The 25,566-nt window shown below is 48.9% G+C and overlaps 8 protein-coding genes across 8 annotated transcripts; 3 read left to right on the top strand and 5 right to left on the bottom strand.

The window, feature by feature from the left end:
• Window positions 1–277: 277 nt before the first annotated feature.
• HD556DRAFT_1237988 (Endonuclease/exonuclease/phosphatase) lies at window positions 278–2,398 on the bottom strand (the record flags this gene model as incomplete). Its single annotated transcript, XM_041297940.1, has 6 exons — window positions 278–413; window positions 467–1,409; window positions 1,465–2,100; window positions 2,162–2,229; window positions 2,280–2,311; window positions 2,375–2,398. 6 exons carry the CDS (start codon window positions 2,396–2,398, stop codon window positions 278–280), a joined length of 1,839 nt encoding a protein of 612 aa, XP_041159714.1.
• Window positions 2,399–3,195: 797 nt separating this feature from the next.
• HD556DRAFT_514358 (uncharacterized protein) lies at window positions 3,196–7,810 on the top strand. The gene is made up of 23 exons (XM_041310830.1): window positions 3,196–3,309; window positions 3,366–3,560; window positions 3,609–3,764; window positions 3,813–3,854; window positions 3,904–3,961; window positions 4,012–4,036; window positions 4,085–4,468; window positions 4,518–4,548; window positions 4,600–4,707; window positions 4,755–4,986; window positions 5,039–5,168; window positions 5,225–5,260; window positions 5,314–6,035; window positions 6,085–6,118; window positions 6,174–6,235; window positions 6,293–6,426; window positions 6,480–6,520; window positions 6,579–6,593; window positions 6,646–6,796; window positions 6,848–6,878; window positions 6,929–7,010; window positions 7,066–7,249; window positions 7,302–7,810. Exons 2-23 carry the CDS (start codon window positions 3,551–3,553, stop codon window positions 7,649–7,651), a joined length of 3,018 nt encoding a protein of 1,005 aa, XP_041159713.1. The 5' UTR covers window positions 3,196–3,309; window positions 3,366–3,550; the 3' UTR covers window positions 7,652–7,810.
• A 422-nt stretch (window positions 7,811–8,232) lies between these two features.
• On the bottom strand, window positions 8,233–8,760 carry HD556DRAFT_1374839 (uncharacterized protein). The gene is made up of 2 exons (XM_041303062.1): window positions 8,501–8,760; window positions 8,233–8,450 (listed from the first exon to the last, which is right to left on the bottom strand). Exons 1-2 carry the CDS (start codon window positions 8,657–8,659, stop codon window positions 8,334–8,336), a joined length of 276 nt encoding a protein of 91 aa, XP_041159712.1. The 5' UTR covers window positions 8,660–8,760; the 3' UTR covers window positions 8,233–8,333.
• A 104-nt stretch (window positions 8,761–8,864) lies between these two features.
• Window positions 8,865–10,695, top strand: HD556DRAFT_1270987 (uncharacterized protein). The gene is made up of 3 exons (XM_041299176.1): window positions 8,865–9,253; window positions 9,305–9,946; window positions 10,002–10,695. The coding sequence occupies exons 1-3, from the start codon at window positions 8,896–8,898 to the stop codon at window positions 10,568–10,570; spliced, it is 1,569 nt and encodes a 522-aa protein (XP_041159711.1). The 5' UTR covers window positions 8,865–8,895; the 3' UTR covers window positions 10,571–10,695.
• Window positions 10,696–14,401: 3,706 nt separating this feature from the next.
• Window positions 14,402–15,371, bottom strand: HD556DRAFT_1308696 (uncharacterized protein; the record flags this gene model as incomplete). Its single annotated transcript, XM_041300177.1, has 6 exons — window positions 14,402–14,547; window positions 14,699–14,717; window positions 14,807–14,983; window positions 15,033–15,074; window positions 15,136–15,259; window positions 15,334–15,371. 6 exons carry the CDS (start codon window positions 15,369–15,371, stop codon window positions 14,402–14,404), a joined length of 546 nt encoding a protein of 181 aa, XP_041159710.1.
• Window positions 15,372–17,566: 2,195 nt separating this feature from the next.
• On the bottom strand, window positions 17,567–18,098 carry HD556DRAFT_1374789 (uncharacterized protein). Its single transcript, XM_041303061.1, has 2 exons — window positions 17,839–18,098; window positions 17,567–17,788 (listed from the first exon to the last, which is right to left on the bottom strand). Exons 1-2 carry the CDS (start codon window positions 17,995–17,997, stop codon window positions 17,672–17,674), a joined length of 276 nt encoding a protein of 91 aa, XP_041159709.1. The 5' UTR covers window positions 17,998–18,098; the 3' UTR covers window positions 17,567–17,671.
• HD556DRAFT_513768 (uncharacterized protein) lies at window positions 18,080–20,018 on the top strand. The gene is made up of 3 exons (XM_041310828.1): window positions 18,080–18,588; window positions 18,641–19,282; window positions 19,337–20,018. The coding sequence occupies exons 1-3, from the start codon at window positions 18,351–18,353 to the stop codon at window positions 19,897–19,899; spliced, it is 1,443 nt and encodes a 480-aa protein (XP_041159708.1). The 5' UTR covers window positions 18,080–18,350; the 3' UTR covers window positions 19,900–20,018.
• Window positions 20,019–20,561: 543 nt separating this feature from the next.
• On the bottom strand, window positions 20,562–21,223 carry HD556DRAFT_1308694 (uncharacterized protein; the record flags this gene model as incomplete). The annotated part of the gene is made up of 2 exons (XM_041300176.1): window positions 20,562–20,911; window positions 20,959–21,223. The coding sequence occupies 2 exons, from the start codon at window positions 21,221–21,223 to the stop codon at window positions 20,562–20,564; spliced, it is 615 nt and encodes a 204-aa protein (XP_041159707.1).
• Window positions 21,224–25,566: the final 4,343 nt, after the last annotated feature.

Genomic DNA, 25,566 nt, shown 5'->3' with positions numbered 1-25,566 from the left:
TACATAATGAACATATTATTATTATAGTCTATCATCCGCGCGTTGAGTTGCGGATCATAGCACTCAGAGGTACAAAAGGTATAATTATCTTCGTGGATTTGTCGTGGATGGATGTCAGCCTCGTGGTTATATCGTGTAAACCACGCACCAAACACGTGTCTGATGCTCATGCAATGACACCCTAAAATAAATGCCTAATGAAGGACAAGAGCAACCGTGGCCCGAGGTATGTATGTGTATGCAACCAGTGTAATTTGCTTCGAGGCTGTTTTTGATTTCATGAGGCGGAAAATTTGTCTTTGGCTTCCCGTCTGACGTCGTTGCCCCATTTAAAAAAATTGCATCGGTATCGGTGATCCACCTCTTCGCGAAGACGTTCGCTTTTACCTTTGTCATACCCCGGGCCGACAGGTCTAAATGAAAGGAATTAGATAGAGGCGAAATGAAGGGTCATGATGGGACAGACCTTGAACAGAGGAAAAAAGTTTTCCCTTTGTTTGAACTCGGCTTGTTAACGGTGTGCTCCTTCGCAGGTTCACCGTGTACAAGACAATTTGGTGGTTGGATGGGAGCCATCAGCTGTGACCACGCCGCTTTACTCTGCGAAGCCGAAGGCGTCGCTGAGGTAGCTAAGCCCTGTGAAAGTGGATTTTCAAGCGAAGCGGCAAGCTCGAGTGCGAGCTGATGGTCGGAATCTATGTAGTCCTGGTAATCGGTGACCTCGCTCGGAGAAATTTCTTGGCTGCAAGGATGCGAGACTGTCGGTTGCGCAAAGAACGAGGAGAGTTTGCTTTGACCACCTTTCAATTTCTTGGGCGCTTTCTTGGCTGCATTGTCTGATGACTTGCGTTTGGTAGAACTAGCTGGGGGCTCAGTTTGGCGTGACTGACTGGGATTCGACTGTAGCAATGGTTCGGGGAGCTGACTCGTGGATGCGCACGCCGCATTACGAGATCTCAGCGAGGAATTTGGAGATGGAATAAGAATGGCAGACTGCGTGTGATTGGGCTGTGCAGCACCAGAATAATCCCTGGGCAGTTGTGTGTCTGGAGTGGGCGAAAGCGACGAAAGCGGAGAATTGCTAGGTGGATGCGGCTTGTTCCCTTTCTCAAAAAACATGGACAGCAGTTTCTGCTTCCCGGAATACTCTTCCCATCGTCGTGCTGCGAGCCGAGGCAGGTCTTCCCGATTCTTGTCGATTGGCAAGACGTCACGGAGAAATAATCGTTCGCCAGCGTCAGTTGTTATTTCGTCATGAAGATCGATATATATTGGACAGTGATCAGAGCCTTTGAGCGATGGCTGAATGTCTCCGTGCTTGATCCAGGGAAGCATACCGGGTGTAACGAGAATGTAGTCAACCCGGGTACCATAATTGGTCTCTCGAGCTGAAATTTTCGTGTTCCAACCTAACATAAAAAGTATATTAAAGATGGGAAGAGATCAACCACACTTGCGTCTTACATGTGTACATTGCCTTTCTGCCAGGCCAGAATGTCCGCACGGCATCTGTCATGCAACCAATAGGACTCAACCACCTATGAAACCACGCACGAGCAGGATGGTCGTAGAAAGTTGCAGTGTTACTAGCAAGATGACCGTCGCAATGGTCCAATGGCGTTGCGCAAACATTGATGTCACCGACGACCACAACTTCCCGGCCTTCATTCATGAGCTTTTCGACTCGATCCTGCAGCATGACATGGAAATTTATTTTGAAAGGAAGACGAGCATCAGAAGTTTCGTTTGGACAATAGACGTTAATCAGTACGAATAGGCCAAAGTCTACGATCAGGGCACGGCCTTCAGCATCTAAGGCAGCGAAATCGCTTGGGGTTGATCCATGCTCGTCCGGCATTAGTTCGATTTCATGTGCGCAGGGATATGAACGAGATATCCGATCATCCGACGTCAGAGGTGGTTTAGGCTGCAAGATGCCGGAGAGACCCTCCTCTGCCCGGAGGGGAATGACAGTGCGGGAGTTAGCGTAAACCGCGACACCACTATACCCTCCTTTATTCTGTGGGAAGGAGAAGAAAGCTTCAAAATCGTCTGGTAAAGCAGCACAGCGTGACAGGCCGGAACGCGAGGTTTTCATTTCTTGGATAGATAAGGTTTGGGCATTTGACAGGGGAAGGTGAAATGAATGAACAACCCGCACCTTGAAAGCAGATTATATCTGCCTTGAGATGTTCCAGAATTGCCTGAAATGAAGTGAAGGTATTCCATCTATGGTTTTTAGTCCCTTGGAAACCAGGTGGAAATCATGGATAACTCACGGGTGATATTGAGGAAGAGTTCTGACACCATTCTGTCGGCCAAAGCAGAATGTCAGAGTACATTCTTTCGTGAAGGAATTAAGATCATTTCTTACAATGTTCCATGAAAGGATCCGCATGGTTCATGAGTGCGTTAAGGTGTCCTCTACTACGGATGAGTTGGACTGGATCTACCGCACTCAGTGAGGGAAGGAACTCAAGAGCAATCGAACTTCCCTTTTTTGGCATAACGAGTTGGTCAATGTCACATGCTCCGTCACATGCCCAATCGATTGAGACGACGACGATGCAGCACGCTCCTACCACATTTTTTTGATACCAGCGGCAGCACTATGGCAGAAATATTCGAGGGATCTTTTACTTTTCCACTGAAACAACCGGTCTAAACGGTTTCGGGATATCTTTCACCAGTTGCGGACCACGTCATGGAGCCCTTTTGATACCTCACTCCGTAGCAGCCTGGGAAGTCTGAGATCATGGCCTCCTTTTACGGAGTTCTCCGCGCAGGAGATAGAGCTGTACTGGAAGCTATGATAAGGCTCTGAAAGTGTAATACTGTCCTGTACGTGGTCGTTTGCTTCTGACTGAGCACTGACCATCGCGTCTCTGACAGCCATATCCGATTCCTGCAGGCTACCTCTTCAGTTCAACCCAAATATGTTAGTCCATTTAACAAAAGTTTCACCTCCGCGGCCACAGGCTTCTACTACTCGTCCATCTATGGTCATCCTTTGATAATTCACTTACTTGCAAACACGTTGGTTCCGCACGTCTGATCCATCAGTACCCGATCACACCGTTTTTACGTCTACACGTTGCCCTTGAAACCCGTCCCTATTATCTCGCCAATTTTTTTGCCCATTATTCTGTCCCGTGCTTATGTATTTTGAGAATGATTCACCGTAGATTCACTTATTATCTTCCTATCAGCTTGACAGCACTCTACTATAGATCAGCGCAGCTCCACGTCAGGGTCACCGGTGCTTCGTATTCTTCCTCGAGGCTGTCACGCTCCGAATCGCTGAGTTCAGTGAGTCTAGCGATAACATGCCGTCATCTTAAATAATTCCTCACTGAGACGTTCAGCGTATGAATTTCGCTTTCAAATCACGACTTCTACATGCGGTGCTCGCCTAGGCCGTTCTGCCGTTTGAAGCATATTTCAGAGCCTTACTTTAGTTCCCCATTTCAACATCAAACTAGGATCCGATCCTTGCGCCTATAATACCCAGGGACGATCGCTGCAGCAAACACGGTAGTGTTTTCTCTCTATGTTTCGCGGTACGTCCTCCAGTAGAGCAGTTTTGACCATTCTCACTTATGTTGAAGGCACAGGAGCAGCACATGCTGCTCGTTCTTTCCATGACGCAACCTCAAGCCCCTACACTCGAAGTGAAGCATTTACGGACCCGAGACGGAAGCAGACAATCATTAGTCTTTTGGATGTCCTGAGCGAGCTTAGCAACGAGGCGTCTTCAGACAATGGTCAGTCGTCCCCGCTGGCCATCATACACTGTTAATTGTCTATGTTAGATGCCAACCTTCCTTCTAACTTCGAAGATGACCGAGATGTCCGTGAGTGGTCTTCAGTGCGTCGCTCAATCTTGGCCTGAGTTGTTTTCAGCTACTGTGGATGAAAAACTGCAAGTTGCAGGGTCAGAATTATTTAATAAATTCGAGAGGCAAGACCCACATTGTTGTTTTGTCTCCTTGCACTGACTAGTCTGCACAGGCGAATGGATAATCTTGACAAAGAGGTACGACCAGGTGCAGCTCTCATGCTTTAGCGCTCACCTCCCATGTAGCTCCGGAACTTCGCTAACGCTGCGCGCCAACTTGGCAGTTCCGTTGGAATATTGTCCTCTGCTTTTCGACTACGGGAACGCCTCACAAAATTATTGTTTCTATTTCGCGAGAACGCAGCTACGCTATTCCCTCGGAAAATTTCGCGTCAACCTCGGGAAACATTAGTTAACCCTAACTTGATGGACCGACGACGTACATGGAGAGGTCAACAACCCCCGCTCAGGCCCATACACGATGACGGTCTTGATCCCGAAAGTTTTCCTGGTCAATTCGCTAGTTTCGCAGAAGATGTCGTAACGTTCCTGAACTGCTTGAACGAGTTTCCGGAGTTTACAGATGAGGCAGTCAATACGTCAATGCGTGCTTTCGAAGTCGATCTCAAGGTGAACTCTTTGGTATGTTACATTATTCTCCGTTAACCGTATTTTTTAGTATTGGGCATCGTGTCTTCAGGAGTACAAAGGTAACGTGTCTGCATGGGCTTGCATTGGACAATCTTCTCAACTAGTTTCAGGTCAATTTCGGTATCCAGCAGTGCAGCGCTATATCCACGATTTGACATCGGAAATTGGGGAGCACATCGACAACATCACGGTCAATCTGTCGATGTTTATTGAAATCGGTATACATACAATCCATCCTTAGCACTTCCAAACTTATGTTCTCCAGGCGTACCGACGATTAGGTTCGCCCAGCAGCATGCAGCAGCAAACCTGCTAAACCTGTCGACAGTCGCGACGTTCTTCTCAGCTGTGACAGCAACGACCTTACAATTCTCATACCAGTTGACGGATGGAGTGCTGGAGAAGTCTGTTAATGCGTTCTGGTTCTCCTCGTTGGTTTTCAGTATAGCAGCCGCAGTGAACAGTCTCCTCGGTCTCACCTGGAAGCAAGCCATGTAGTAAGTTTATCATTCGTCCTACCTGTACTCATGTCTAATGACAGCCATTCAGTCGTTCTCCGGGACATAGGGTACCTTGGTGGGTATTGATATGGATTAAGCGATCGCCTTTAGTCTTTCTCGTCATGTCTGTGGCATGCTTTTCCGCGGGCTTGATGCTTTTCACATACGCTACAGATCAGGTATGGGGTCTTATTCTACTGATGGACGCGTGTCTAAAACGTCATATTTTGGTCAGGGTTTTGTTACGTCCACAATCACCACTGTTTTTACAGTAAGTCTATTGATAGCTCTGCGCTTCTGAATTGCGTGCTTACTTATTCCCAGGCTGTCACTTCCTTCGGCCTGGCTGCCGTCTCCGCTTGGTTCGCCTCAGAACGCTGGATATTCGTTCAGCACCGCGGTCATGTGTGGTTGGAGGATGTGATAAATGAAACAACCCACCGCATGCTCCTCCTTTCTGCTGTTGTGGAAGTGCGAAAGATCATCCATTACTGCAATCAACGCATCTTGGCGATCCGCGGCTTGATAAGACGAGTGTCTTTCAAGAAGGTAACCAATGCGATTACGCGGTTCAGACATAAGCACCATACTCTTCCCACCACACAGGAGGGCCCGCAGATGCTTGAAATTTCTCACCACCACGAACCAGCTTTATCTATGTGCTCGGATTACACCGAGCGTCCCAATTCTTTGGATGCACCTGCGAGTGAGGAGAGCGAGTCTTCCCGTCGATCCATTGCCCGCCAGCGCTTTAAGGGAGCTGTTCGTTCTGTCATCATGATGCAGCAACAGCAAGCGGGGCAGGTCCCGCTGTATCTACGGCCCTTCATGCCGCCACGGACACCTTCCTTTGACCGGAACTCCACTGCGGGAATGTCTCCCACCCGATTCTCGTCCATCGGTTTGAACACCATTCGAGGACAGAGAGTTTCCACGTTGATCCCAAAGCTGAGAACTTTGGAACCCATACAGGACCTTTCCATACATACTGCCCTTGTTCGGCATCTACAGTTCTCCCCAAACGGAAAATATCTCGCTACGTCAAGGTGTGTTATGATTTCTTTGCGGCTTCTTAGGCTGATATGCTGCGTCAAGTTGGGATCGGTCTTCTATCATTTTTCGTGTCGGGGTAAGCATATGTGGTGTTGCGCTTTACAAACATCGTTTACATTAATCTTGCCCAGGAATCTTTTTCAACTCAGGCTGTTCTGGTACATGTGCGAGGTTTTATCGGCCAAGTTGCATGGTATGCAGCGAGTGTTTCACTATCTTTAAATGCAAATGTTCAAATGTGATCGGACAGGTCTGCGACCGGTACCATTCTCTTGACGAGATTAACTCGCGGAATCAAGGTCTGGACGGAGGATGGACTCAGTAAGAGAACAATCGACCGGCCGCACTCTGTGTCATCTATTGCATGGCTGCCTAACAGCGACAGTAATTCGTTTTATTGTCCTGTCTGGTTGTACGTTACTGATGCTTTACAACAGCGCATTTCTTCTCCGTCGAAGGTAGTGATGTTTTTAAACTGGTTAGCACAACTGTCGTTATTTGTGTATGCACTGATAAATCGTGAACTCTTTCTTCAGGACATCCAAGGAAAGGTGTGATCAAATTACTCGGTGTCAGCCGAATCCCGACTGAACATATTTCAAGGTTCTTGATTCGTATCACTTTGGTCGCATTCAGCTGCACAATGTGGCTGTGACTCCAGATGGTCAACGGCTACTGGGTGTGGGTCCACTCCTTGCCGCACCTAATGGATTGCATCCAAGCCGCACCACTAGGGTTGAAAAACGCATAATAGGTGAGCGTTGTGCATGTCCATAGGCCATCTGGTTGACTTCGTATACCCTAGTTTTCAATATTGAGACTAAACAATTCGAAAGGTGACTTACCTTCATCTTTTCGAATATCTTTACTGATGGAGTTTCAAAAGTCAGACACCCGTCGTGAACGACGTGCGTGACATCACGATATCCAAAAGGGGTGGAAACGTGCTGATTTCTTTTGAGCGCAAGGTACCGAGAGTCACGATATCTTTACATATTCTGATCACTTATATCGTATTCGTAGACACCTCCACAGTTGTGGAAGATGGAGCTGGTACGGGATGCCAGAGGTCGTGAACAACACTCGTTTGCACAAGTCGCTAGGCTACTTCTCCGTCATACGTATCTGCCCAAAGCTCAGGTGGATATCGCGGGCTCTAGCTACTTTGGCGGCAAGGAGGACCAGCTAGTGTTATGCGCAGGAAAAGGTACGTCTGTCGGCTTCGTCTAAAAACTGTACTTATGAATACTCGGACACAGCGGGCGATATCCACATCTGGGATCGCGATAGTGCGGCTTTACTCCATTACATTAGACCTCAAACATTCGGCGGGGACTTGACATGTGTTGCGTGGAATCATTCCACGGACGACCCCTTCATGTTCGCCACGGGCAGCCACGACGGTACTGTGCGCATATGGACAACACCAGCGGGGGACCGCTCTTCCGATGACGCTTCCTATCTCGAGCGGCGCACTGATGCCGGTGCGACAAATTCGGATCAGTATGGGTCTTCGCCTATCCTGAGCCCGCCACCTGTGCCTGGATCCAGTCGTCGAGAAAGAGCGCCGACCATACGGACCACATTCTCAATAGGGCCTCCTGGGTAGAACATCGCGGAGATTCAGCATGGGCACCATGTAATTATTAGATGTGTGCGGGTCTGCATGTTCGCGTGTTCACCCAGATTTTATATATATTGTCTCTGTTAGTATCTTATTTAGGTCAGCATGGGTTTAATACAATACTGTAATCACGCAACCATTCTTCCTTAGACCCTCTTGGGGATAACTACAGCTTGAAAATACAAATCAATGGCTCTGCCATCAACTTCGTTCAACTTATCGATTATCAATTGTGGACCTTGACTTGAAATATTCAACAATGGTGTTTTGCTAGTTTAAAAGCTAGCTCAGGTTTGCGTATTCTGATTCTCAACCTACTTTCTTTTCTATCTGAGCCTCTTCAGGCCTCATCATCATGGCCGACAATGCTGACGCCACCGTACGTGACAAGACACCTCCCCGTAACTCTACCTTCTCTGCCGATTCGGAGGCTGAGCTCAAGTCCACCACACTCGCAGTCGGTTCCGCTGCTGTCAGCGAACATATCAGTACTGTTGGCGTTGAGTGCGTCGATTCTTCCTCTTGTTCTCGCCACCACCGCCCATATCAGTGAATTTCGCAGAATCAATGATGTCCGCCCATGGATCGCGAGGGACATCCAAAACTTTGAGAAGTGTGAAGCAGATACGATGCTGCAAGAACTCCTTGCAAGATGCACAGGTTCCTCTCAATACTGTTCTGTCAGCGAGAAATCAAAGCTACTCGAAACTGCCCTCAATGCCGTCCTGCCTATCTGCAATGTGGGGGCTGTGGCAGAGGAAATAAAGAGACACCTGACTAATTTGTAAGTTAGCAATTCGAGCAGTGCGAAAGAAGACTGACCTTATTGTCAAGTTGTGATATTAACGGCGAAACATCGACATGCGCTTCTTTCGTCAAAGCCGCCAACTGTGCGCTCCGTGAACTAAGCAAGGTGAATGTACAAGGAATACCTGCGTTCAAGGTCGACGACAAGACCAACGTTCTACTCCATGTCAATGATACAAAGCCCATATACCAGGACCACCAGGACAAACAGTCCGAACGCAAGCCTGACGTTGTCGTGGTCTCTCATCAAACTGCCCTGGGTACGAAAGCACACGAAACGCAAGAATCCCAGGTTCTTACCGAGACGGCGTGCAAATCGCCCAAAGACAACTTTCAATGGACCGATGTTCGATCGACATCGAAGTTGAAACGCACCCGGAAGTCTCTGACCCATCCGCTGTCCGTGTTTAAGACAGATTACTATGTCGTTCCTTCTCCTTCTGCGCAGTATATGGAATATAGGAAGGACGCGGACGGCCCTGCTAAGCCAACAGGTTCAACACCTGCTACTGGGTCTGCTCAGACCCCCCACGAAACATCGAATGAGTGCAAGTTGTAGTATGTCCGTATTCTGCTTTCTTACTGAAATGTGCGAGATAGCAAGACCCTCGTCGCAATTGAGCAGAGGAGTCAAGCGCAAGCGAGGCGGCAACAATGAAGATCGGACTGAAGAGGACGAGCCGACAAAAATTCCTGCTATCGTCCAGAACGGCCTCTACATTGCAGAGATGTTCGCGGCTCATATCGCGCGGCAACACGTCATCTCCTTTATAGTGAACAGTAAGTTGATGGGATGCTGTTAACCGGCGCCAAACTGACAAGTCCTTCCAGACGATTATATTTACATCTGGTTTTGTGATCGCGAAACCACGATTCAAGGCGCTGCCATCAACTTCGTTCAGGACCTTCCACGCTGGTTGGTCTTGCTTCTCATCATGCAGCGCATGGGATACGATCAGTGGGGCCTTAACCGGGTGTTTGAGCCTGAGCCCGGATTTTCGGGCAAGGTGATGATTGAGGATGCCCAAATCGACCTTGAGTTGGATGTGAAGTCTAAGGAGCGCGTGACTCATTTCGGTATACGCGGACGTGCAACTACCGTATTTCCAGTAAAGAGCGAGGCACTATCAGGTCTGCAGCGGGACCCCTGTTTTCTGAACGAATCCCCTGAACTGGTGGCCAAGCTATATTGGCCAGAAGAGACGCGTCAGAGCGAGCCAGACATTCTGAACGAGGTTTACAAGATTGCACAGACAGATCCGGATGTGCGAGGCCACGTTCCAGAGCTGGTCTGGTTCCGCAAGTTTGAAGAAACATCCACGTCCAAAATCCGAGTCGCACTAGGACTGAAGGACGCAGACCGGGCCGAACAGGGCAGCCGCGTCCTGTACATCATTGTGTTCAGAAAGCTTATCCCAATCACGACGCTTTCTGGCGAGGAGTTCATTGCCGCATGGTGGCAAGTTGTGAAGTGTAAGTTTCTTTTTTCCGTTCTCCTGCTCTTCCTCATTTATCCACTACTCGACAGGTCATCGCGCCCTCTGGAAGGGAGGCGTGCTTCATCGGGACGTCAGCCCTAGCAATCTCATGGTGTACCGCTTACGCGGTCAATTCATGGTTGTTCTCAACGACTACGACTTATCGTCGTTTAAACGCGATGGTCCCAGGGGCCTCGAGCGCACCGGAACGGTACCATTCATGGCGGTAAACCTTCTCTCGCCAGCAGCCATAGCAGGCAAAGTTGAGCATGTGTATGCGCATGATGCTGAATCGTTGATCTGGGTCCTCACTTGGGTCTGTCTTCGGTATGAAAAAGGCATGCTCCTCAGCACAAACAGACCACTAGAAGAATGGCTGAAAATGGATGCTATTCGATGCAGCAAGGACAAGGCGCACTTTTGGTCAGCAAAGATGGGAGATATGTGTCCATCTGGATCGCACAAAACGTCCTGGAAGCTCATAATGAAGTGCTTTGATGGGATCCACTCGATTTACCTTCCATCAGGGTACCGCAAACTCACCGATGAATCGGCTTTTCAGTTGTTACTTGAGGGGGCTATGCTAGAGCATGAGAGTCGTAGGCGTACTTATACTTGAGGTAGCGTGCCTCTCTTACAAATCGCTTTGTAGAGTAATCAGTCGTAGGCGAGAAGCGGTCTTGGGTACCGCCATGACTTTGTAATGAATAGAATGGTGCAATACGACAATCATGGAGGCTAAGCTCGCGCATTCGAGGACACGTAGTTCCTCATACCCACTATCACTTATGCAAGGACAGGCTTTCGGTCATCTTTTGTCCAATCAATTGTGTTTACAGTAGCAAGTCAGTATTGACAACATGAGACAGGGTTTCAGTTGCTTAATTCTGACTGTAATTTTGCGATGGCGTATATCTCCATTCCGAGTGGATTGCCCAATCATACCGCGAAGAAATGGAAGAAGAGTACTACGTGCCGAACGAAAGGATTACAATATGGCATAAATGCAATTCATAGGTGGTAGGAGGGAAGGACTAGGGGCGTGTGAGTGTTGTACATAGAACATTTGGTCTGATTTCATATATGTAATGTCGATTAACCGTACGAGATATCTTTGCATTTCAAAATGCAAGAGTGACTGCTCGCGGAGAGGGCTGTATCGCCACGGGCAAGACGTAGCATGCTGCAGTCTCTCTAGAAAGCTGAGAAAAATGTAGTTAAGGATCGCAGCATGTACATCACCCACGACTTACCAGCGAACCACGCACGTAAGCTGGATCTTGTAGCCTCATCACATGCTTCCATCGTGGATTGGAACGTTGTGAATGCCTCTTCAATTTTACCCGCCCGCATGAGAGCGCGACATAGTTGCTTGTGGGCGGTGAGCCACAATGACTCAAGATCCCACCCGAAGAGCTGCCAAAAACATGCAGTTCAACATGAAGAAACATCGTTGACTGCATAATACCAACGTACCACGGTAAAATCCCCATACATACGATGAATTGGCGATTTGGAAAAGAAAACGCTAGCCTTGACAGCGGAAGTGAAATGGTTGACAGCTTCAAGCTTACGAGACCAGCTACTCAAGGCAATGGTGCCTAATTGGACGCGTAGATACGTCTGATGCGAAAAGCGGTATCATCAAAGTCAGCACACAAAACTGTACTGAATACTCACTTCAACGACACGGCAAGCAAGAAGATCGGTATCGGGGAAATCAGTGACTAGTTCTTGGACGCGCAGCATTGCCTCATCATGTTTATTTGCATTAAACAGTGCGATGGCCTGTGACTCATAATGAAGCGCGGAGTGTGCAATAAAAGAGCAACATGCCTTGATCAAGAAAAGTAAATGCATTGTACTTGCAACACCATCAGCCGATCTGAACGCAAGGTCAAAAACTTTCGTGGCGTCCTGGAACTGCCTTTTCCCGTAGAGGGCAATGCCCTTTGCAATATAGCCTGTTAACGAGGGATTAATGCGTATTGACTATGCCAGGATCAATGTTAGCCTATGTGAAGTGCATGTCGGATGACTTACTTCATTTGCATCTCGAAGTGCATGGTCCCAGTTGCGTTTGCGTGCCATAACAAATGAGCGAGTGGCATAGGAAGTGTAGTTATTGGCGTGGGCCGTGATCCCTTGCGTGACTATCTTTTCAGCAGTAGACAATTCCCCCAAAAGAAGGGCGTTGCGGGCACTCGTGGTGATGGTGAGAATCTAAGGTATGCTCGAATTTAGTTATTAGATTCAATGGTGGAAATATGCCTTTGAATCAGAGCTTTGAGCCTTGAAATAGAAAAAGAAACGAGACAAGATGAACAATCAGAACGGACAGGATAATAATGGGAAAATACCTTTAACTTAGCATCCTTGGGCAAAGCATTCTTGGGTACTGCCCACTCTGATATCTTCTCATCGTCACCTCCGCTGAGTATATGCTTGCCATCCGTGGAGAACGTGACACAGCACACCCGGTCAGAGTGCTGGAAGATGGAGATAGTTCGTTGATCTGAAAGGCGCCAGAGACGGACTTGCTTATCATCAGATGCAGAAGCGACGAGCGTTCCAGCAGGACTCGGATGAATCGCAATGACATTAACATCCTTGGTGTGTCCCACCCAGGCATCACCGACCTGCTCCCAGGTGGATGCATCCCACTCTCGTATGGTAGGATCCTCATAATTGCCTGATGAAACAAGGCCCGTGCCATCAGGTGTCCAGGTGAGCGAACAGTTGTATGAGCTGTGACCATTAAACTTTGCGATACGGTGCCTCGTGCCCGAATTATATATTTCGATGTTGCTGGCTGTTGCAATCGCAAGATGTTCGCCAGAAGGCGAGTAGCGAACGCAGAAGACACGATCATCACACGTGATCGGTCTTCCTTGTAACTGCCAGGTTTTCGTATCCCACAACTTCGCCTTTTGGTCCATTGAAACGGTGGCTAGCACTGCACCACTGGGAGAAAAGTCCAGGGATATCATCCCAAACTGGCTTTTGACAGCTTTGATGAGAAATTCTCCAGTTGCTCCGTGCCAGGCGATGACTTCTCCCTTCTCGTCACCACTTGCTATCAATTGCCCGTCTCGCGATACCGCTAATGCCCACACCTCACTCTTCGTATGCCCCGCCATCATCTTCAACAATGTGCCTGACCTCAAGTCCCACATACGAAGCCAGGAGTCCGACGAGGCAGTGACCATACGCTGCCTATCAGGGAGCACTGCGACTGCGAGCACCGCTTGATAGTGATCTTCAAACGCTCGAATGGGTGTAGTGCTAGGGCTGAGCCGATTCATTTTGCTGGAGGCTGATGGTATTGGGTACGGTCCTTGAAGATTGACTTGCTAGAGAGATAGTATCGGTCTCGTTCTAAGTCCTGAAGGTGCGTCCACCGAGCGTCTTTATACTGCTTCACAGCATCAACCCCATCAGAACTCTCAATACATATAAAGCTGTGATTATAAGCGCCTTCGTGTTGCCGCTGATGAATCGACGAACTCTCCTGAACACCATACATCAACAACAAAGCTATCGAACAAACTCAGTCCTTAACTTCAACCGTCGAGACACCACATTAATACGAACGTTCAAGCCCTTGCCAGCTCAAATGCACAATAACAGTCTTTCAATTTCCACTAGTGGCATGTCTCGAGGCAGGACGCTTCCTTCCCACATGTTATAGTCATATTTATAATTCTTGAACAACAAGTGAGCCAATTGAAGTTATTTTTTCCTATACTAAAGTGATTCGACTGAACATCTCCATCTAAGGTCCTTTCACTCTTACAACTTCTATCGCATCCAGACGTGACTGTCACTATATATGGCTAGCGGTTGCGTCCACCACAAGCCAGTTTAATAAGCATCTGATAGGTGAGTCAGGTGAGTGTGGGGCCACGGGCACTACCGCAGACATGAGTCACCACCTCGTCTGTCTTCAAACTATCTACTGATGTAGTAGCTCAAAACTCCAATTCCTCGCTGTCGACGACGGGCATGGCATCATGGAAATGTGTTGATTTTGGTCGAGCACGCCGTAGCGAGGGTCATTAATTACGTCCTATTCATGCAGTTTGCATTTGCGGAAACGTCCGCGGTATGCTCACACGTGATCCTAAGGATCATGAAAACTCCTCGCAATTTGCGTGGCTAATTATGCGTTTCACGTATCTGCAATAGCTCACGGGATATTGCGGTTCGAGTCACGTACTTATGCAGGAAGGAACCTACCACCACGTGTGCGTACATATACATGCTTGTAACGACGGGCGATGTCCATATCTAACGCGGTACTGCAACTTTGTTCCGCTACGTTGGACTTGTGCATTTTCATGAAGGAACCTTCTTCAGATACTTTGGCTCAATTTCTACTTGACAACCAAGGCCAGCGATGCGTGGTTGTTCTAGACGTATGTTCTCAGCCTTTTTCCACGACACTGGCTCACTTCCAGTGTAGATCCAAAGGCATTTGCTCTTCTCTCATGCCTTGAGCAAGTCCATATACCGTTGTGAATACGACCGACAGTTGTTCACTCTTTGTTGGCACATTCATGTTCACCTTCTCTTCTGACCGCAATCCACACGTTTCTGTTGGCATCATCGCATTCGGTATAATGGCATGTGCATATACTTGCTCTTTTCCCGTTCAAACGAGCGAACTCCCAAGATGCACTTCTTTGCAACTTCCCATTACACTTTGTGCGATTCCGATGGACGCATGGTACTGAGCCTTACTGACCAGAAGTGGGTCTTTTGTTCTGCGTATCTAAGAGCATCCACTTTCAGAAACTCCTCAAGTGGTCTGTTCTTGCTGCGCACGACACCTTCATACTGAAGATAGACCCACCCAGGTGAGGACCAAGATGAACGATTCAGCATCATACGCATACGCATGCTCGACCTTGCCTGCCATGACTTCTGGCGAGGGAAGGTTTACCGCCGTGAATGGTACCTGCTCCTGTGCGCTCGAGGCCGCTAGGACTGTCTCGTTGAAACGACGATAAATCGTAGTCTTTGAGAACGCCTATGAATTGACCGTGTACGCGGTATCCCATGAGATTGCTGAGACTGACGTTGCAGTGGCGTGCACCCCTTTTTTCAGAGGGCGCGATGGCCTGTCAGAATATGGAATGCATGTACAAAGAGCACGAGAAGGAACAAGCATCTACACTTTACCATTTGCCACCACGCGGCGAGGAACTCCCTCTTGGTGAGCAACGTGATGGGGAGAAGCTTTTTGAACACCACGATGCACAGGGCACAGCTGCTCCGTTCAGCGTCCTTGAGTCCTAGTGTGCGCCTGATTTTGCCGTGGATGTTCGCTTGTCGACCCAGATCATCTCCGGATCAGGAATGATGCCAGTGGCCCAGCACCTCTGATTGATCTTTTTTTGTAATCTTGTAGACTTCATCGAGGATCTGAGGCTCTCTATGGTGCCTCCTCTGGCTAATAGAGACTTTTATGTATATTTCCGTGCTGAGCGACCGCCGACAGTGTGCATATTCGCAGGACGGGCCCGGGAGGTAGGGTTTAGGAGGTTTGTACTTTGATCGGAGAACTGCAAGAAAAATGAACTGCATAAGGAGATGGTGTTGCGAATGCCCACGGAGATCATTCAGAAGATGGAGTTGTGTGGTTGGGTTGCGATTGATTTGGATAAGGCCGGGACCATTCTCAGGAATCGCACTCCCCTATATCTCACTATCATGATGTATGAAACCGAAGAAATGGGATACCCAGTGTTCGGTGCGAAGCCGAAGCAGCGTACATGGTAGATATATTCAGATACTTGCGAGCTACTGAAAGTCGTGTGATGGGCAGAGCGAGACGGTTCAAAGAAGAAGCTTGATCATAATGTGAAGAATGATTCAACGACGGGGGACGAAGCACACCAAACAATTTTCAACCAACGTTGCGCAATGTCGGAAGCGAGATATGCGAACATGTATGGATATGGAGCATGATGGTGGCGAGTAGCAAAATGGTGGCGCGATCATGAAGGATGTTGAAGGCATCCGCAAACACGTAGAGTACATCACCGACTTATAAAGAGATAATTATGGGTAGAGATCCGCCTAGCAGTTCAGGAGACGTAAGATTTGACCGTTCTCCCGAGCTCTCCTTGGTCGAGGAGACGATGACTCGGATCCTATCGATGGACAAGCAAAAACATCTGTTGAGTGGGCCTTGCCTGCAGAAGTGGATCAGCGCCTCTTGAGTGGTGATCGACAAGTCGCGAGTCTCAGCGCACTACCGTTTGACACGATACTCGTCCCATGAGCTCCGATGTGCAACCTTGAGGACTACAGGAAAGTGACAATAAGGCTCACTGAGGGAGCAGCTGTGTCCTCTTCTCCCACTTTTACTCCATACAAGAAAGATCGCACAGCCCGGCTGTGGAATGCAGACAGTGACTTCTGATAAGACGTCCTGAATCAGATCCCTCGGTTATTCGTGTGTTTAAGCTTAGGAATGAACAGAAGTGTTCGGAAAAATGGAAGTTTGAAATCTGTGAATCAGAAACGGAGGCAAAGGCAAAGGCTGCCGATCAGTAAAATTCTTCTGCAAAATTTTCTTGTGCGACGCGCGGGACGCGCGAACGTCAAGACGCACCAATAAAATGTTCATTCAAGGAAATCGTACCCGATAGGTGCCAAAGGCAACAACCACAGCATCATTCGAGGATGAGTGATTTCGATGCTCCCTGGGTCCTCGTCTCTCTTACACTTCTGTTATAGAAAAGATCGCTCCAGTTGTTCGGATGCAGAGAGATATAAGAACATCGAGAAAGACCATCAGATTCCTTGATTACTCGGGTGTTCAGGGGGACTACTGAAAGTGACTTGTGGTCCGAAGGTTTGAAATTTGTAAATCAAAACGGAGGTAAAGGGCCGCCGTGAAGGTGACAGCTGTACAGCCCATGGTCCCCCATCGCGCCCACTGACAAGCCACTCCTTTGCGGAGTGTCAGCCTGAGAATCCCATGCGAGCCTTTCGCCTCTGTGCAAGGTAAAACTTTATACCTATAGCAAACCTTGTTTATTGAGTTTTCAACCGGTACGTGTTGGATACGATACCAAAGAAAACAAGAGGGATTAAGTAGGAAATCTAGGGATACAATGATTTGGATCGAAAGAAGATTCTCAACCGGCGGACTCATAAGGTCGGATTACATAATTGTCGTTGTCACCAACTCGGTCAATTGATCGTTTACTGAACCGTGAGTCTGGCTCAGAGCTGCCATCAACTTCGTTCAACTACTTAGCGATTATCAATTGTGGACCTTGACTTGAAATATCTGACAATGGTATTTTGCTAGTTTAAAAGCTAGCTCAGGTTTGCGTATTCTGATTCTCAACCCACTTTCTTCTCTATCTGAGCCCCCTTAGCCCTCATCATCATGGCCGACAATGCTGACGCCACCGTACGTGACAAGACACCTCCCCGTAACTCTACCTTGTCTGCCGATTCGGAGACTGGGCTCAAGTCCACCCCACTCGCAGTCGGTTCCGCTGTTGTCAGCGAACACATCAGTACTGTTGGCCTTAAGTGCGTCAGCTCTTCCTTCTGTTTTCACCACCATCACTCATATCAGTAAACTTCGCAGAGTCAATAATGTCCGTCCATGGATCGCGAGGGACGTCCAAAACTTTGAGAAGTGTGAGGCAGATACGATGCTGCAAGAACTCCTTGCAAGATGCACAGGTTACTCTCAAAACCTTTCTGTCAGCGAGAAATCGAAGCTATTCGAAACTTCCCTCAATGCTGTCCTGCCTATCTGCAATGTGGGGGCTGTAGCGCAAGAGATAAAGGGACACTTGACTGATTTGTAAGTCAGTATTTTGAGCAGTGCGAAAGAAGACTGACGCTATTGTCAAGTTGTGATATTAACGTCGAAACATCGACATACGCTTCTTTCGTCAAAGCCGCCAACTGTGCGCTCCGTGAACTAAGCAAGGTGAATGTACAAGGAATACCTGCATTCAAGGTCGACGACAAGACCAACATTCTACTCCATGTCAATGATACAAAGCCCATATACCAGGACCACCAGGACAAACAGTCCGAACGCAAGCCTGACGTTGTCGTGGTCTCTCATCAAACTGCCCTGGGTACGAAAGCACACGAAACGCAAGAATCCCAGGTTCTTACCGAGACGGCGTGCAAATCGCCCAAAGACAACTTTCAATGGACCGATGTTCGATCGACATTGGAGTTAAAACGCCCCCGGAAGTTTCTGACCCATCCGCCGTCCGTTTATAAGACCGATTACGTCGTTCCTTCTCCTTCTGCGCAGTACATGGAATATAGGAAGGACACGAACGGCCCTGCTAAGCCAACAGGTTCAACACCTGCTACTGGGTCTGCCCAGACCCCCCACGAAGCATCGAATGAGCGTAAGCTGTAGTATGTCCGTCTTCTACTTTCTTACTGACATGTGCGAGGTAGTAAGACCCTCGTCGCAATTGAGCAGAGGAGTCAAGCGCAAGCGAGGCGGCAACAATGAAGATCGGACTGAAGAGGACGAGCCGACGAAACCCCCTCCTATCGTCCAGAACGGCCTCTATGTTGCAGAGATGTTCGCGGCTCACATCGCGCGGCAACACGTCATCTCCTTTATAGTGAACAGTAAGTTGATGGGATACTCTTAACCTGGCATCAAACTGACAACTCCTTCCAGACGACTGTATTTACGTCTGGTTTTGTGACCGCGAAACCACGATCCAAGGCGCCGCTATCAACTTCGTTCAGGACCTTCCACGCTGGTTGGTCTTGCTTCTCATCATGCAGCGCATGGGATACGATCAGTGGGGCCTTAACCGGGTGTTTGAGCCTGAGCCCGGATTTTCGGGCAAGGTGATGGTTGAGGATACCCAGATCGACCTTGAGTTGGATGTGAAGTCTAAGGAGCGCGTGACTCATTTCGGTATACGTGGACGTGCAACTACCGTATTTCCGGTAAAGAGCAAGGCACTATCAGATCGGCAGCGGGATCCTTGTTTTCCCAACGAATCTTCTGAACTGGTGGCCAAGCTCTATTGGCCAGAAGAGACGCGTCAGAGCGAGCCAGACATCCTCAACGAGGTCTACAGGATTGCACAGACAGATCCGGATGTGCGAGGCCACATCCCAGAGCTGGTCTGGTTCCACAAGTTTGAAGAAACATCCACGTCCAAAATCAGAGTCGCACTAGGCCTGAAGGACGCAGACCGGGCCGAACAGGGCAGCCGCGTCCTGTACATCATTGTGTTCAGAAAGCTTATCCCAATCACGACGCTTTCTGGCGAGGAGTTCATTGCCGCATGGTGGCAAGTTGTGAAGTGTAAGTTTTTTTTTCCGTTCTCCTGCTCTTCATCATTCATCCACTACTCGATAGGCCATCGCGCCCTCTGGAAGGGAGGCGTGCTTCATCGGGACGTCAGCCCTAGCAATCTCATGGTGTACCGCTTACGCGGTCAATTCATGGCTGTTCTCAACGACTACGACTTATCGTCGTTTAAACGCGATGGTCCCAGGGGCCTCGAGCGCACCGGAACGGTACCATTCATGGCGGTAGACCTTCTCTCGCCAGACGCCATGGCAGGCAAGGTCGAGCATGTGTATGCGCATGATGCTGAATCGTTGATCTGGGTCCTCACCTGGGTCTGTCTTCGGTATGAAGAGGGCAAACTCCTCAGCAAAAATAGACCACTAGAAGACTGGCTGAAAGTGGATGCTTGCACATGCGCAGAAAAAAAGGGCAACTTTGGCTTTACGGGGATCAGAAGCGTGCGTCCATCCACATCACACGCAGATTCCTGGGACCTTGTAAGGAGGTGCTTTTCGGCGGTCCAGTCACTTTATACTGCATTCGAGTACCGCAAACTGACCGATGAATCAGCTTTTCAGTTGTTGCTTGAGGGGCCCATGCTAGAGCATCACAGTCATAAGCGTACTTAGAGTTGAGGCAGCGTGCCTCCCTTACAAATCGCTTTGTAGAATAAACGGTCACAGGCGAGAAGCGGTCTTGGGTACCACTATGACTTTGTAATGAATAGAATACGACAATCATGGAGGCTAAGCGCGCGCATTCGAGAACACGTAGTTCCTCATATCCACTATCCCTTATGCAAGGACAGGCTTTCGGTCATCTTTTTTCCAATCAATTGTGTTTACAGTAGCAAGTCAGTATTTTTTTTAGTGTCCAATTTCTGTCCTATTGAGAGTACACTCTATGCAGGACATTACATTCACAACACCCTGGGGGTATAATGCATTAAGTCTTACAATTGTCAGTTTATTGTAATGCATGAACAATTACATTAGTAAGTCTAAATCATGCATTAATTCATTACAGTTGTAAGACACAGTCCCTTCTGCTGCGCCCGTCTCCGGTATTCAAAGACAAATTCACATGCTGGTGACTGTTCCCCATCACGAGCAGAAGTGTTCCCCATCATGAGCAGAAGATGACGAGATGACGAGAAGCATTTCCCAATACTTAAACTGTACCTTACTATTGCATCAGATCAGATCTAAGGCACCAAGTATTATATATATATCACACATTAGTTAGCGCATGAAAAATAGACATAAATTGGCAATGATGACGATACAAGCAACTAGATATTGGGTGGAGACAGTGCTGAAAGATTAGGGAGGTCAGCAGTGTGGTCTGCATCAGATACAAGCCTTGTTAATGGTACAGTGTCGGGAGATAAGAAAGGAGACCATAAAGTGTGAAACTGATCAGTGAACACGTGGCGAATGTGTCCTTGCTTGGCCACATAAGCTCGTATACCCTCAAGACATCCTTTGTCCTCCTCTACACGCTGATTCCCTTGATCATCCCACCAGGTAGCCTGCCACTGAAAAAATTGAAGGACATGGCACATCTCCTCGTGAAGCAGCTCAACCTCCTCAGACCAGCGCATCGCACGAGCTCGGGCTTTGCACCATTCTACCCTCACACCTATATGAATGTTAGTCTTTCATGCGATGTTGAATACCGCAGCTCACCATCTTCATCTGTGCCATCTCCATCACTATCCATGCCACTCATCCTCCAAATCCACGTCAGCTTTTGTCTCCCCTGCCCTGGCATGGCATACAGATCAATAAGTGGTCTGATATCCTCATCTTCCAGTGGCTGAAGTCCCCCTTGCCATCCCACCTTTCCAAGCTCTCGGGCCAGCACATTCAATGCACCCCATGAAGCATGGTAGTGTGCAGTACATGCTGCTTGTCTTGCACTCACCCATTCCAATGCACTCTGAGCCCTCATGTTTCCACCCTGCCCACGCACCTATTGGAATCCGAGAGATCCGATAAGCAGATGCCCGAGATATCCGATATCAGGACGATGAGGGGAGATGGCAGTTCGAGCGCATACCAAAAGAGCAGAGCGAGGGACGCTTGACGTTGGCTCGCATGTTTTGATATATTGATAAATTTTCATTCCTGTTCCATCCGTGCTTAAAGCACTTCGCATTTATGAGGAACATCTCAGTCCGTTTTCAAGAGACTGAGATGTGAGTACATAGTTTTACCTAACGTTTGCATAACTAATGCGACCTAGATATGTTCTAGGTACATACAATGTTAGAGTCCATTTTCAAGAGACTGAGATATACGTTCTAGCTCCGTCCTGACTCGTCCGCTCGCCTTAGAACTCAATAGGTTATGAGCCCTGACACGACCATGGACTCCGCGCTCCCCAGTACCAATTCCGCATTGTTTAACGTCCCCAAACTAGCCAAAGATGGCAGTAACTGGATTACCTATAAGGAGCGGATGCTCACTGCAATTGGTGCCCAAGGTTTGATGCATTACGTCGACGGCCGTGCAATAAAACCTGTCCCATTCAAAGTCGATGCGAAGACACGTGCAGTCTCGAAGCCTGATGGCTCAATACCTACGCAAAAGGAGATGGATGAGCTGGATGTGAAGATGGATGAGTACTTTCAAAAGGACTCACTCATGAAGCAGCAGATTTTCAGCACGATCACGGATCGGCTGTTACTGCGAGTGCAGAAGCTCGAGGGCGCTGCACAGATCTGGGAGGAGATCCACGATATTCATGAAGGCAAGACCAAGCTGGTCCAGATCGACCTTTGTCGATGTCTGCAGGATCTTAGATGCGATGAGAGCACGGATGCTAAGGCTCACCTCAGTGAGCTCCTGCGCCTACGCGAGTCCCTAGTGGGGATGGGAGCTGACATCGAGGACCGTGATTTTTACGCCATCATAATAGGCTCCCTTCCCGAATCATATAGACCCCTCCTATCCTCCATAAATGTGGCCGCCAAGGTGACCCAGAAGCCAATCAGCCCCTACGAACTCATCAGTGTTGTCAGCGAGGAGTATGAGCATCGAATGCTTACTGAGCGACGTCCTGGAAGGAAGGGAGGAAACTCTGCCCTATCCGCAAGGACCACCAACAATAAGCCCCGCAGCTTGAATAACACAAATACAGCCTCCTCGGATATTACATGCTTTAATTGCGACTGTAAAGGCCACTACAAGCAAGCAGAGTAGCGCTCAGGACAAGTATGCATTCGCAACGTGCTAGTTTCTCCTTCCAAAGGACGCAGGTCACTAGACTTAGCTGCCATCGGATCTTGATGTACCTGTTGATCGCCAGGGAGCCATCATGGACTCTGGTGCTACCTCTCATTTTTGCCCTGACCGTGCAAAATTCACAAACTACGTCTCCATCCCACCGCAGGATATACATACTGCAGATGGGTCAGCAGTCAGCGTGATAGGTCATGGTGACGTCAACATCGACTTACCACTGGGAGATAGGCGCACCTCTGTTGTCCTTAAAAGTGCCCTTTATGCGCCGAAATTGGCCTTCACTCTCATATCCACCAACAGAATCACTGCAGCGGGATTAGCCGTTCATTTCAAGGGGAAAATGTGCAAAATACTCTCACCTGGGCCCAAGCGCAAGGTAATTGCGGAAATCCTGCAGTTGGAAGGTCTCTACACCGTTGTCAGTAACCGACAAGAGTGCGTGAACATCGCCAAAGGAAAACTTAGCCTTTACGATGCCCACCGTATCCTAGGGCACATGTTGCAATCCGCAGTTAAGCTGATGCTGGAAAAGTGCCTGATTAAAGGGCTGGATGTCGACGCTACAATGCCCCAACAGTTTTGCGAGGTCTGCATCAAGGCGAAAGCCACGCATCAATCCTACCATGCAGAGTCAAAAGACTGGGCAACCACTTACGCGGGTCTGATACACACTCACCTGTGGGGGCCAGCGCAAACGACCAGTATAGCTGGGTCTTCGTACTATATCAGTTTCATGGATGATTTTTCCCGTGAAACTAAGGTCAAATTCCTAAAGGCGAAGAGCGAGGCACTCATGGCGTTCCAAGAGTACGAGGCTAATCTCGTTCGACAACATCCAGGAGCACACATTCAAAAGGTGCGGTCGGATCGAGGTGGGGAATACCTTTCTGCAGAGTTTGATAAGTACCTGCGGCAACAAGGCATTGAACGAGAGCTTACCGTTCATGACTCCCCCCAACAAAATGGCATTGCTGAACGCCTCAATCGAACCCTTGTGTCTCTTGCACGTGCTATGATCCTTGGCCGGGACCTCCTGAAATACCTATGGGCAGAGGCAGTCAACTATGCAGTATGGTTGAAGAATTGCGCACCTTCTAGGGCCATTCCTGGCAACACTCCCTACGAGCTCGTCCACAATGCTAAACCAGATCTCGCCAATGTGCACGAGTTCGGCGAGAAGGTGTTTGTCCACCAGGCGGATGTAGGGAAACTTGAGGCAAGGGCAGAAGAGGCAATTTTTGTTGGCGTGGACGGGGAGAGCAAGGGGTACCTCATATATTGGCCTGGAAAGCGTAAGATCTTGGTTGAGAGGAACATCAGTTTTGCACCTCTCACTGTGGACGTTGCTGCTGACGTAGCGGCCGAGGGGGGGCACACGGTATCCGGCCAAGCGACACCAGCAACAGCAACACCCCCATCCCCAACACCAAAAGCGCCAACCACACCTCCAAGAACCCTCAACCTCCTACCAGAACCTCCAGCAGCACCACAGACCACCAGAGTGCGCCCCCCTCCAGGCTACTATAGCGCCCTAAATGAGGGGGAGAGAGCTAACATTGCAGTAGAAACCCTAAACTGGGGAGAGGAAGAACAGTCAGTACATGGGGACGAAGAGTACGTCACTCACCAGTACACCATGGCGGCAGTGCAGCCAGAGCCCACGTTGCAGCAGGCGCTGAACGGCCCAGATGGTGCAGAATGGCAAGAGGCCATTGATTATGAAATCAGTCAGTTGGAGAAACTCGGCACTTGGAAAGTTACCGACTTACCACGTGACGTAAACGTCATACCATGTCATTACGTTCTGGCCACCAAGTGTGGACTGAACAGCAAAAAGCTTAAACTCCGGGCGCGCCTCGTTGCAAATGGTCAACGGCAGCAATATGGACTAGACTATTTTGATACCTTCATGCCCACCTGCAACATGGTTACAATCCGCACAGTATTGGCCATGGTGGCCCACCTAGATTGGGAAATACATCAAGTAGATGTTAAAAGTGCGTACCTCTATGCTGATGTCCAGGAGGGCGTGTATATGAGGCCGCCACCTGGATACTTGGGAGAGGGAGAGTGCGGGAAGGTGCTGAAGCTGAAGAGAAGCTTGCCAGGTCTCAAACAGGCCGGTTTTGAATGGGCGGAGGAATTAGCTGGTGTGTTCGCCAAGTTAGGCTTTGCGCGCTCACAAGTGGACCAGGCGGTCTATTTCAAACGTACGACGGATGAACACATCGTCATCACTGTCTCCGTCGACGACATGGCTGTCACCGCCAATCACATCTCCCACATTCAACACTTCAAATCTCAACTTCAAGAATACTTCGAAATATCAGACCTCAGTGAATTAAGCTGGCTGTTGGGCCTCAAAGTCACTCGAGATCGTGCCGCCCGCACTATCACACTATCCCAAAAGGCTTATGTCGAGACAATTCTCGAACGTTTTAATCTTTCAGATGCCAAGAGTGCGAGTACGCCTATGGACTCCAGCACCGTACTGTCTCCCGAACAGTCCCCTGCCATGCATGCCAAACTCCAGGCCATGAGTGATGTGCCATACCAACGAGCTATAGGCCCGTTGATGTATGCGGCCACCAGCACCAGACCAGATATAGCATTTGCAGTCGCCACATTATCCCAGTTTATGCGCAATCCGGGAAGGGCGCACTGGGAGGCAGCCAAGTGCGTCATGCGCTACCTAAAAGCCACAGCTCACTTCAAACTCACCCTTGGTGCCACTGATGGAGGTCTTGAGGCATTCGTAGATGCGGACTGGGCGTCTCAGCCCCATCAGCATTCAATGTCAGGATACGTCATAATGTTGAATGGTGGGCCCATTGCTTGGAGCGCACATAAGCAGCCTTTGATCACATTATCTACTGCCGAGGCAGAGTACATCGCCCTTACCACAGTCGCCCGAGAGCTCCTATACTTGCAGTACATCACTGAAGAACTGTATGGGCCACCCACTCTCCCCACTCCAGTGTACTGTGATAACCAAGCTGCAATCGCTCTTGCTTTGAATGGAAAATTCCAATCATGCACCAAGCACAT

This window comes from Suillus plorans (assembly GCF_016647745.1).
Source record: "Suillus plorans strain S12 chromosome Unknown HD556scaffold_31, whole genome shotgun sequence".
Taxonomy (NCBI): Eukaryota; Fungi; Basidiomycota; class Agaricomycetes; order Boletales; family Suillaceae; genus Suillus; species Suillus plorans.
This window is presented reverse-complemented; position numbering and strand designations above follow the sequence as displayed.